At 38.8% G+C, this 12356-nt stretch overlaps 1 protein-coding gene across 5 annotated transcripts in view; it reads right to left on the bottom strand.

Annotated features, from left to right (window-relative positions):
• The window catches only part of LOC123774382 (pecanex-like protein 1), a 57170-nt gene that overhangs the window by 22430 nt on the left and 22384 nt on the right, over positions 1-12356 (bottom strand). For all 5 annotated transcript variants that reach the window (XR_011223410.1, XM_069307802.1, XM_045768601.2 and 2 more), the window contains 8 exons: positions 11469-11657; positions 10271-10464; positions 8197-8500; positions 6389-6579; positions 5287-5438; positions 3845-4198; positions 3441-3547; positions 1857-2578 (listed from right to left, as the gene is read on the bottom strand). Coding sequence is in view for 4 of the 5 variants with exons in the window: in XM_069307802.1 (XP_069163903.1) it covers positions 1857-2578; positions 3441-3547; positions 3845-4198; positions 5287-5438; positions 6389-6579; positions 8197-8500; positions 10271-10464; positions 11469-11657 (2213 nt within the window). In the remaining variant the exon portion in view is untranslated. The remainder of the gene's footprint in view (positions 1-1856; positions 2579-3440; positions 3548-3844; positions 4199-5286; positions 5439-6388; positions 6580-8196; positions 8501-10270; positions 10465-11468; positions 11658-12356) is intronic.

Raw genomic sequence — 12356 nt, 5'->3', positions numbered from 1 at the left:
TAAGAAGAAAAAGTAACACTTTGGCAGTCAGGCCTCTCTCTCTATTCCAAATCATAAATATTCCGAGCTCCCTGGACCGCTCAGGGATGTAAATATTTTTTACACTATTTTTACGTTTTCTAAGTTATTTGTTGGGTAATACTATGTATTAATTTACGTCAAAATGTTTGCAAATGAATTCTCTTCAAGAACAGATGCAAAAATAAAAGTGTATTTAAAATAGATTATGCGCAGCAGCAATGAAAATACAAATGTTTATAAATAGCAATCACATAGTGCATTTTAGCATCATCAAAACATTTGCCGTCTGAGTACGGATGATACGTTTTAGTGTCATTAGAATGTGAAAGTGAATTAAATTAGGAAAACCAAAATCCCAACCTCCTAAACAAGAGAAGTGTTTGCAATTATTGTTATTGAATTATTGTTATTGGTTGTATTTATAGTGATATTGTGTGCTTTAGAACACATCTCGCACGGTATTTAGTTATTTGGACAATACTGTATTTTCTATTAGAAAAATGGAGACTCAAAAAACTTATTTTATATAATTTTTTTAATGGTGCCACTGGAAAGAGGAAGCCATCTTCTTACAACACAGTATAAATAAATAAATAAATATTTTCAAGAAATAATATTGAGCTTGAGCCCCATATAGACCCCAAAAAGGTATGCTGTTGAAACGAAAGTGTGTCTGAGAGGATTAATATAAGTCACTCATGCTTAGCCTCAGACTTCAAGCATCACAACTGTGGCATAACTAATTAGTTTTCCTTGTGACAAAAAAAAAGCGCTTTGCATGTACTGTACTCTAATATACCTGTCCTTTCGAATACTACACAGAATTTGATGTCAAAATCTCCAGTGGAAAAAATTTAATGTACTATAATTCACACCAGGTCACAAACAACCACATTTTGTATGCATAAATCCACTGGTGTTGCTATAGATTAGATGTAGCAAATTCAGTACATCATTGTGTCTATTGTGACAACTTGAGAGAACGGACTGAATATACATGCAATTTAGTTCACAACTGATTGAATCACAAGTTTGATTCCCAAGCAGGAAGAGATTGAGTGTCATTATATTTACCTGATGCCTCTGTACACCTAGCAATACGTGATAGTAAGACAACTATCGAGGGTTGCATCCTCCGAAAGGTCGGTCATTGGCGGGGAACCAATGGCACTCGTACCGAATGTAATACACGTAACTATTTTATTGTCATGCATACACAGTTATTAGTCGCCTAAACAAATTTCTTTGTGAATGCTTTCAAGCATTTTTTCCCCATTGGTGCTCAAGAGAACTTTTTAGAAAATTATCACTAATTTAATCATGCCCTCGGAAAGATTCCCCACCCCTGGCCAAGATAAGCCTAACAGGCTTCTTGTCCCAGATAATTGGAAGTTGAAACCATTCTAGTTATCATATACACACACACATGCTACCACTCTCACACATTACTCGATGTGCTGCTACAGGAATACATTCTTTTTCTTTCAATGCTGCAATAAAGCATTCAAAAAATCTGGTACCCTTTCAATTTTATATATAACCTATCACTTAGTTAATATATATTATTATAAGCAGATGAAAAGTCACAATACTGTGGCTGAAAAATGTTGACCAAACCACACACTAGAAATTAAAGAAACGACAATGTTTTGTTGACCAATGTTTTGGTCTGACAATGTTTTCGTCTGTCCTGGACCATTATCAAGTCGATATTATTATAAATTCTACATGGCATTGATAGATATACCAATAGCACACTTAGATCATGATGATAAACCCTTACATCCAGCTTTCTTATAATTTCCAGAAAAAAGGACACCGGGTAAGATTCTTACCCGAACTCGCTGCACGTGTTTGTCTGGAGGAGGAGTGGTAAATTTTTCTTCGCTCTCTTCATGCAAAGTGCCACAATCCTCTCTTAAGCTCGAAGCATCCCAACTTGCGTCTCGTAAGTGAGAGTCTCTGGAGCCTGTCACAATGGGATTTGATGGTACGTCCCGAGCTGGAGTAGACATTGATGAAGTGGGAGTGCTACGGCTGCTGGCAGATATTCCTTGACGAACTCTCTTTTCCCCACCTGGGAGGGAACACTCTCGTCCGCTGTGGAGAGAAATGTCTCTGCCACTATGTAAGGATCCTTCTCTACCACTGTGAAGTGACCCCTCACGCCCACTATGTATTGATCCTCCATCTCGCCCACTATGCAGAGATACGTCACGGCCACTCCAGTCTCTATCTTTGCTACTAGCCGACCCCTCGCTCAACCCGTCTCTGTCTCTAGGATCCAAGCGTGTAAGACCCGCTGTAGTGTCAGACAGAAGACCAGCCAAACTTGCCAGTGTGGAGGTAGACTGTTTGTTCGCAGGACCTACTAACGATGAAACTGTAGACACAATTGAACCACGGTTGGCATGCAGCGACCCACGGGAAAGTGAGCCACCTCGTCCCAGGCTTCCATGGCCTAAGCTTCCTGTAGCTGTAACCAAGCTAAGACCTCCAACCTGAGAGCCATCTTGACTGCCACCAGATCCTAAACTTGCAGGAACGGTTGTTAGAACTGAAAAAACAAAAATGGCTTTATTACATAACTTTGCAATAACCACTTTTATGGAGGACAAAATAAGGTTGATCAGACAAATTATACAATGAGACACTGTACACTCACCATCTCGCATAACACACACACACGGGGACAAGACATGTTTCCATCACAGCTAATTCAGAAAGATATCCCCAGTCTTTGTGCCAGATATGAAGAGTCTAATAGTACAGTTGGCTTCGTTCTTAACTCACAATCAGATATCCAAGGTTCGATTCCCGGGCAGGACAAAAATGGTTGGGCACATTTCATTCCACCTAATGCTTATGTTCACTTAGCAGTCAATATGTACTCGAAAGTTATTCAACTGTTGTGGGGGTTGCATACTGGGGAAGGTCAGTAGTTTGACCTAGGGAAGACTTTAATATAAGCCTAAAGTGTACATGTATACCTGGAGTATACCAGGAGAGGGTTTCAGGAGTTCTACTCCCCGAGCCAGGTCTGGGGCCAGGCTCAACTTGTGATAACTTGGTCTAACAGGCTGTTGCTTGGAGCGGCCCACAGGCTGCTTCAAGCAAGTATACAAAACGTTCCTGTCCCTGTCAATGGGAATGATATATTTCACAATACTGTACTTTACAACCAATATTATGAATATAATTAAAACTAAAATGTCATCCCTTATGCAAGTGTTGGAGGGATGTGGTTTACATATTCTCGTATTCCAGGGAAAATTAACACTATCGCGCACGTAGGTGCACGAGTGCGTCTGATATTTTTCTCTCGTGTCCGAGCAGCGGACACGTGTATGGGCCACATACCAAAGAAAATAAGGTCTGACATATAAAAATGAAATGAAGAGTGAAGTTGACATGGTTACCTTGGTGAAGTTGAATGTTGCCATGATGAGGGTCAACAGCTCGGCCACACTCGTCATTCAGTCCAGAGCTGCCACTGGAGCAACCTTCACCGCACCTCTGCCGCACTCTGTCCCAATAAGATCACAGTTTTTTTTCAATATGTGCATTCCTCTTATTGCCAAGTTTATCATAAGAATAAATTACAGACCCAGCCCTTTAAAGAATGCAATCCACTTTCTAACTACTGCATTTGGATTAAAGCCAAGAGAAGTACCCATGGACTGTCATATCTCAAGATTGTCATGAATTTGGATACCACATGCAAAATAGCTGACTGTCTCTTGAACTAATAAACTTACAAGAAGTGATATCAGATCATAGTTAGTACCAGAAACAAATAAAACAAAGTACTGTGCTGTTGTACCTTTTCCAAACATTTATAATAGTTTCTCTGATGAGGGTCAAACTGATGGGCCCGCCACAAACTCCTTTTATCTGCTCGTTGGTGTCAGCGTAAGAAGTCGTTAAGGGGGAGACATATATAGGGTAACCAATGGGCTGATCACACGAAGAGTTAATGATATTACGTAGAGCCTGCTTGGCATTTTGGATCGATCCTCTTTCAGGATTCCTATTCCGTAGATACACCAATTCTTGCTGCTGGCCGGCCCACAGACCCCGCACACACTCACGGTTCACCTTAATCACTCGAAAGGACAGGTGTCTTTTGTTGAGCATTATTATTTTATATTCATCAGCACCATCATCCATAACATGCCTGAAAACATTAAGTAGAAGCTTTACAATCAGGGAAAGGGACAAAATAAACCAAACTAAACATCAGTAAACAATAAAGAAACACTAAGTTGGGGGTAGGCTTATATGTAGACAGTTTTTCATGTAGAATTGTACAAGGAAATCTATTTGAGAAAGCTTGTGCAGAGGAAATGTTATATACAGATAAAAACTACTCTTTACTTGGTAATACTCTACAGTCTACACCAGTGTACTCTCAACCATAATTTAATGGAGCTGATTAAAAACAAATTATTACAAAAGTGGATATGAAAATAAAGAAATGAGAATCAGTCTATGTAACCTTTCCTATAGCTTTCAGGGTAAAAGTAGTGACCAGGAATCACTCCCTCCCAGACTGGCAGGGAGCCGGTCGGCCGAGCGGACAGCACACTGGACTTGTGATCCTGTGGTCCCGGGTTCGATCCCAGGTGCCGGCGAGAAACAATGGGCAGAGTTTCTTTCACCCTATGCCCCTGTTACCTAGCAGTAAAATAGGTACCTGGGTGTTAGTCAGCTGTCACGGGCTGCTTCCTGGGGGTGGAGGCCTGGTCGAGGACCGGGCCGAGGGGACACGATGAAATGAAGTCAATGAAACTACTTTAATTCAAATTAAAGTAAACAAGTGTACGAGCATGAGATATGTTTGGAGAGACCTGCCTTCATATACACGTACCCATTTTAATGAAAGGATATTTGATGTGCTAGACTTATTTGCTTTTAAGTCTATTTTAATTGTATTTTTTATACATCTTGATGTCTTATAAATAAGCAAAGTTGTGTTTTAGTATTTGGGCTTGACTGCACAAACAATTTCAATCCCTAGCATTCACAACTCTTGCTAGTACTATACATATTCAGTCTCCAATTAGTCTGTTGAAGCAAGGTGTTCCTATGATTGTTGGCTTTTCCATAGTGTAAAATATATTAAATTAAATAAATACCTGGATGCAATGACTGCTTTGCCCCATATGAGTTTAAATACAGTATATTAATATGAATTTATATGACCCACTGTATTCACTTCACACGTTGCCTTTAAAACAAGACTCAAGCTTTGCCAAGACTTACCTGAGGGCAAGTAAGGAAGGCTTCCCAGAGAGCACAGCATTACGCCAGGTTGGGTCGCCCTCGTGAGATATGACTAGGTGGGCTTCGTGCTCCAGAATGGCATTGTACAGGGACTCGTGGTTGTCGTATTCATCAGGAAGCATAAAATGATCCTGAAAATGTGTGATGTTAATGACCTTCAAGCTATTCCTCTGATCTTCTATGTATTGTGCAAATGCCAGTAAGGGAAGCAGCCTTAATATTAATTAACATCAGAAGTATTAACAAGCAGATGCATTTAGAGTTGTTTACAGACAAGGATGGCTTAAAGGGTTGGGATGCATCCAGTTGGGCCCCACGCACACAAACTACCTTACTTTGGCAAGCAAATACAATACTGTAAAATATTTAAAGCAATACCCATTTTGTTATAAGTCGGAATAACTGACTTATTTCATGCTATTACTGATTTGTCTGAATGTTTCAGAGTACTGTCTGTATTTGTAAATATAGGCCTACAACATTAGCAAGTAGTCCAGCTGTCAGTCTATATATTACAAACACATTGAGGACATAATTTGGCTGGGACTTGATATAGGCTACCTTGAGTTGCAGGTTAATGAGCCTTAACCCTTTCAGACCAAAATTCATACATATATAATTTTGGCCTAACAGGTAGACGGCGCATATCATACACGATTTAGTTCTGCATAATATTTAATCTGCCCGATTTTGACTACCCCAGGGCACTGTACTTACTTGATGAAGGTTCATGAACCTTTACATCATTGCAAGACTTCCAGGCTTCACCATGTCCAAATTAATCTATAATTTTTTTTTATCTTGATTGAGATATGAATGCATTTTCACACTATTAGGAGGAAAAAATATTTGGAGGGGATTTTTTTTCCTGTGCACCAGGGAAGTGTTAGCTATCAACAGATGCAAAGACAAAAGGTTAAATTAATGAGCATTCACTACACATTTAAAAGTCTAATTTTCCCCATAAGACCCATCACAAAAAGTTAAGTTTCTCACTCTCCACAAAGTTTTGTTGAAAGCAACCCTGTTTAAAATCAGTAGGACACTGTAGAAACATATCGAGAGGCAATAGTATCCTTACCTGGTGGAGCTTGAGACTCATCCTCACACCAGGGGCAACCACTTTCCTCAACAACTCCATATCTGAGAAGACCCACTCATCCCTCATAGAGGTAATGCGAAAGTCACCCTTAAAGAGTGCGTGTAGACCGTGCAGGAAGAAATCGACGCTTGACATGGCATTGTGCGAGGCAGCTCCTAAAGCTCGTCTTCCTGTTGGCAAAATTACAGTTTAGTTAGACGCAAACAATTTTTATACACAATTGCAAAAATATTATCTAACACACGAATCAATTAGAAAAATGATATTTTACACACATAACTCTGTGAATCTGCAAGAGAAGGTTATTATTGTAGATTTGTTGATCCTTAAAAGTGTGGTTATCAGTAAACCCTGACTTCTGGGGAAATGCGCTCATCACATGAACAAATCCACAAGGGCCGTGACGAGGATTCGAACCTGCGTCTGGGAGCATCCCAGACACTGCCTCCCAGACGGGAGCATCACATGTTAATTTTTTTTATCACCACCCAGGTTTTATAATACAGTATCATGTAAATATTATCATAATACATCTGTATGGAAGTAATGTCATTAACCTAGATCCACACCAACAAAAATTCTATCTTTGAATTGCTTACTATAGATGAGTTTATCTTCTATCACTAACAAAGCGATCTTCATCACACCAATAATTTGGTATTTCCTGCCAATGTCTGAATATTTCTCGACGACATAACCAGACAAAATAGCAGCAAAGGAGTGGATTGTAAGACACTTCCTCCGAGCTGTGCCAGGAACACACTTATGTCTAATACAGGTGCCCATATTACACTATAGGCCTACATACAGAACTCAAGCACTGTTTTTAGTCAATTATTGTACGAGTAAATAATTTGAGCTATGCCACACAGTGTTAATTAAAGTGAAACAGCAAAAATATAACAAGATCATCACAGCTCGCATCTACACTTTTCTTGTCTGCACTACTGCATCACATTAGCCCACAGACCAAATGACCCCCCCCCCCACTCACCTGGCAACCTCACACGTGCACACAACGTAAAAAGAATTACATATTTGTTTTTTACATTTTCTTTACTTTTCTACATGCAAATGTACCATTATATAGTTTACTAATATATAGCTACCCTTTAGGGGTTTATTCATTACTTGCAGATCCATTAACCAATGGGTCTGCAGCAAAAGGTTAAGAACAGTACTACTCGAGTACATAGATATTCTTTGAAAAGCAGTTAGAAGAGTGAAGTTTATACAAAATCAAACATTTAGGAAATGTAATTGCTATGAAGGAGGTTGGAAGAATTAAAACCCGAGTTGATGGTATGGCAGCTATCCTTCCATTAATTGCCAAGTTGTATACTCAATGGAGGGGATGAACTATTACTGTGAAGGTCAGCTGCAACAGCAGGTGTCAGATAATGAGACCCTCTAAGACTTGTGTCATGTTTGAGATGTCGTCAAAATAAAATCGAGTAACTTGGATCTCCCTAAAACTCGAATAGGGATTCCACTGCATATCTTGAGATTACCTGTATCTTGAGGATATCTTGAGATTATTTTGGGGCTTAGCGTCCAGACGGCCCGGTCATCGACCAGGCCTCCTTTTTGTTACACATCCCCATAGCAGCTGTCTAACTCCCAGGTACCTATTTACTGCTAGGTGAACAGAGGCATCAGGATCAAAGAAACTCGGCCCATTTGTTTCCGCCTCTACCGGGAATCTGTATATGATCCGCACGGTTGAAGGATCTCTGTACAGCAACAATTACATCCAAGAAAATACTGAACATCAAGAGAAAGCTTACCTAAGAGACTGAGGGCTAAACACAGAGATATGAGCTGAGACTCTCTGCTACTCTCTATCTGTTCTTGGTTGTTCCTGTCTCTCCTTGTCACACAGTATATAATCCACTCGTGGTACACATTGCAGAAACTTGTCCTCGTGATGCCCGACTCCTTAAAGTCATAGTCTTCATCTATGTTCAAGTTAAAAATGGGATCTAGATCCACAAATTTTTTATCACGTGTATGAGATAAGGAAGCATCTATTTCCGACTTTTCCAACCACTCCTTGAGCTTTACCGAGCGTACCACATAGAAGATGATGCTCTGCAAATATGGCTTTATTAATTACAAATCAATATGGAGAAATAAACTTGCATTAAAAAATATCAAGCAACAGAAATAAGCCATGACATACAGTATACTCAAACTTTTAGCATAAACATACAAATGATAATATTATTTTAAAAGTTTAAAATTTCAATTAAAATTGTACACGACTATTTAGTTTTAATGGAATTCAAAGTTAAAATATTGGGCTGAAACTCAAGCAATAATTTAGCATCCATCTAATATAGCCCTAGTGACAGCCAAAATTCATTGGAAAGCATTCTTAACCCCTGCACTGTGCACATGTTAAATTTAACACCTCTGTGGTGGGTTGAAAACCATTTTTCTTAAAGTTTTTTTTTTCATTTGTATTACCAGTTGATTGACAGTTGAGAGGCGGGAGCAAAAAGCCAGAGCTCACGCCCCACAAGCACAAATAGGTGAGTACACATATACCATGTATTTACTCATATCATTAAGATAACCGTACAAAGGATGGAGTATCTACGAGAGAGTAATTACCTAAGTGTAGTTACAGGATGAGAGCTATGCTCATGGTGTCCCGTTTTCCCAGCACTCTTTGTCATATAAGAGTGCTGGGAAGACGGGACACGACGAGCGTAGCTCTCATGATACATGAGAAAATTCTCTCACATGACCGTGTTATCATATTTTGAACTCTTATCTGTGGCTTGGAAGTCTTAGAATTCCTATTTGTTTTTAAGGGGGCGTTATTCGGGTATCATAAAGTTGTTGTTTAGTGTCAACCATTATTTTTGACTAGTTGTATATGAAAAGGGCTACAATTGTTCCAAGTTTCAGCACTGTAGCCTAAATAGTAAGGGAGATTTTTAATTTTTTTATTTTTTTCAACGAATTTGACACATTTTCAAGTGTAAATTTACAACCACACCTTTCAGATATAATCATTCTATGACACTTTTCTGACACATTAACATATAATAAAGGATCTCTAGCAAAAGATTTTCCAAAACGTCTTTAGTTTTCCTAATACAAATAGTCTAAGTTCCCCCCACAAAATTATGCAAATATATCATGTTTATTGCTATTATAAAGTCAATAAAGAACTCAAGATAAAAACACTTGCAAACGATTTTAGAGACATAAAATTTATATATAATGTGTAAGTTTCATGTAAATTGCATAAAAAATGAAAAAGATATTCATTTTCAAGTAACATAAACTTTCAAGTAAGTAAAAAATAAAGTCTAAGGTGTTGCCCTCTGTGGCTGAAGTTGACATCAACCAATTTCCTCCAAAATTGGCACCCTTACAGATAGGCTTACGTGCAGACAGGTGTATAAGTTTCATGCAAATCGCCCCATAAACAAAAGAGAGAGATAAAATAAAAAAAAAAAAAAAAAGTAAAATTTGACTTTTTTTTTTTAACTAAATTTTTTGTTAATAAAACTAATTATAATTTGTTTTTAATATATGCTATTGTGATACCTGTGAGTCATAGACATGATTTCAGTTGACATTTTTGTTTGATAATCTTTTTTGACCATTTTTGAAAATTTGACACATAATTCAATATTTTTTTTCATCCTTCCTATTTATGCTACGATGCTGAGACTTGGACCAAATGAAACCCTTTTCATATACAACTTGTCAAAAAAGTTTGATTGAAATTGAACGAGTTTTCATTTTTTGCATATTTTGTGAATAACGCCCCCTTAAAGGCATGTGTACTATAAAACATTCTGGAAGAATATCCAAAATTATTTGAAAACCAGTAAAAATCACCTTCACATAATAAGTAATGAGAATCTTTCGAAGTTCAAAGATTTGCAGCATGGATGCAGCCGAGTTATCGGAGATAGAGTAGCCCTCCAAGACATACTTGGTGGCCGTCACCTCCCAGGCCAGCCACCGCTGGTTGAAGGCTGCATTGGCACTTAGTAGGTGTGGCAGGTGTCCTGGCTCACAACAGCAACATCCTGCAAATATTCACATACCCTTAACACTTGTACTAATTTATCGACACATTTACTTCACATGACTATTTGGAAGAGCCCCGCAGTACAGGATAACGTGATTCACTCGTACTCATAAAACTGGGTTCACTTGTAAAACACAGCATGGATAATAGGTTCTTTGCCTTAGTAGTCCCTCAACTGCTTGCTTCTATATAATTTAAATTCTGAAAACTACAGTACACAAGCATTTTCTCTTAAGAAACTGCATCGCAGAGACTATGCTAAAATCATATTTACTAACATTACCTCTATTATGCTGAACAATTCTAAATATAGTCTGATCATCACATAAGATAAACATAAGGCACGTAATCTCACTGCAATACCATTTCCATAACAAACAATTACCAAGTATAGTACACATTCGTCTGGTAGGAAGATTTTTAAATAAACTGGAAGACATTGTTTTACTTCATAATAATTCAGCATTGAATGTAATAAAACGTCTCTTTCTGGTAGGCCAATTAGCTCCGTGATGCTACAACCTGGAAGCGTCTAAACTACGAGAAACACACCAAGCTTCCAGCACTCTCGACCGACGATGGAGAACCAGGATTAGAATCTGGCTAACCCCCCCCCCCCCTCCCGTCTTCCTCAAAGCAGTACAATCTAACACTTGAGCTCGAGTAAAATTTTGTCATACAAAGAAAAGAAATTATGTCATGGTGCCGGTATGTCACAGGGAGCCGGTCGGCCGAGCGGACAACACGCTGGACTTGTGATCCTGTGGTCCCGGGTTCGATCCCAGGTGCTGGCGAGAAACAATGGGCAGAGTTTCTTTCACCCTGATGCCCCTGTTCCCTAGCAGTAAAATAGGTACCTGGGTGTTAGTCAGCTGTCACGGGCTGCTTCCTGGGGGTGGAGGCCTGGTCGAGGACCGGGCCGCGGGGACACTAAAGCCCCAAAATCATCTCAAGATAACCTCAAGATGGTGATCTCACAGCAGGCAAGACACGTCAACTTACCCACATCTTCCTCCACTCCCTCAGAAATGGCCTCCACTTCTCGCTGCTGACAATAAGTACCACGGAATTCTAGTCCACGCATTTGGAATGTTACAAGACCATTGCCGAGCTCAATTATGTGGACTAAACAATTGAGATAATCTGATGCTAGAACAAAGCAGTCTCCCTGGCTTGCAGCTCCCCAACGACCTGTAATGTAAACAATTTTTAGGAATATTAGGAATTTTTAGGAATAGGAAAGTGTTAATCTATCAAAAGTTGTGGCAAATAAAATTATTTCAAGTCAAAATTAAAATACAAATTCATGTTTTTGCTACTTCCATGATAAATTTCATTATGATTGAATTTTGTCATCTTGATACCTGGTCAAAAGTTAAGTTACTAAACAGTCAATGTTTAAACTTGTATGGATGAGAACTATGGAACCTAAAAAAATGCAGTCCTTGTTAAGCTTAATTGTAAATGGAGGAAATGTTAAGACATATCTTTGGGGGTCCATCCTCGTACTGATTGCAATCTTCTACCTGACCTCGTGTCCACACCAACACTAACAAATAATTCACAAAAGAATGATATCCTTTTGTCTGAATGAAATCCCATATCCAGCAAACACAATCAGCTCTTTTATCACTGGCAGCTCAAACTTAGCCAGAATGTCAGCTTGATTGTTAGGAAATGCAACTTAAGAATGAGCGATATACAGTATATAATGGGATAGCAAGTCTACAGGACAATAAAGCAACTACTATTTAGTCAGCAGCAAAAGCAACGAGACACCCAACTGGATACTATTTAGAATTACAATTAATGTCACGAAAAAATAGCTAATTGACAAGCTTTCTTCAATCCTATTGAAATCAGGTCTAACACGACCCGTGTGTGTGTGTT

The sequence above is a fragment of the Procambarus clarkii genome, chromosome 61 (genome assembly GCF_040958095.1).
Source record: "Procambarus clarkii isolate CNS0578487 chromosome 61, FALCON_Pclarkii_2.0, whole genome shotgun sequence".
In the NCBI taxonomy this organism is placed as follows: Eukaryota; Metazoa; Arthropoda; class Malacostraca; order Decapoda; family Cambaridae; genus Procambarus; species Procambarus clarkii.
The sequence above is the reverse complement of the archived record's forward strand: the minus strand, read 5'-3'. Positions and strand labels throughout refer to the sequence as shown.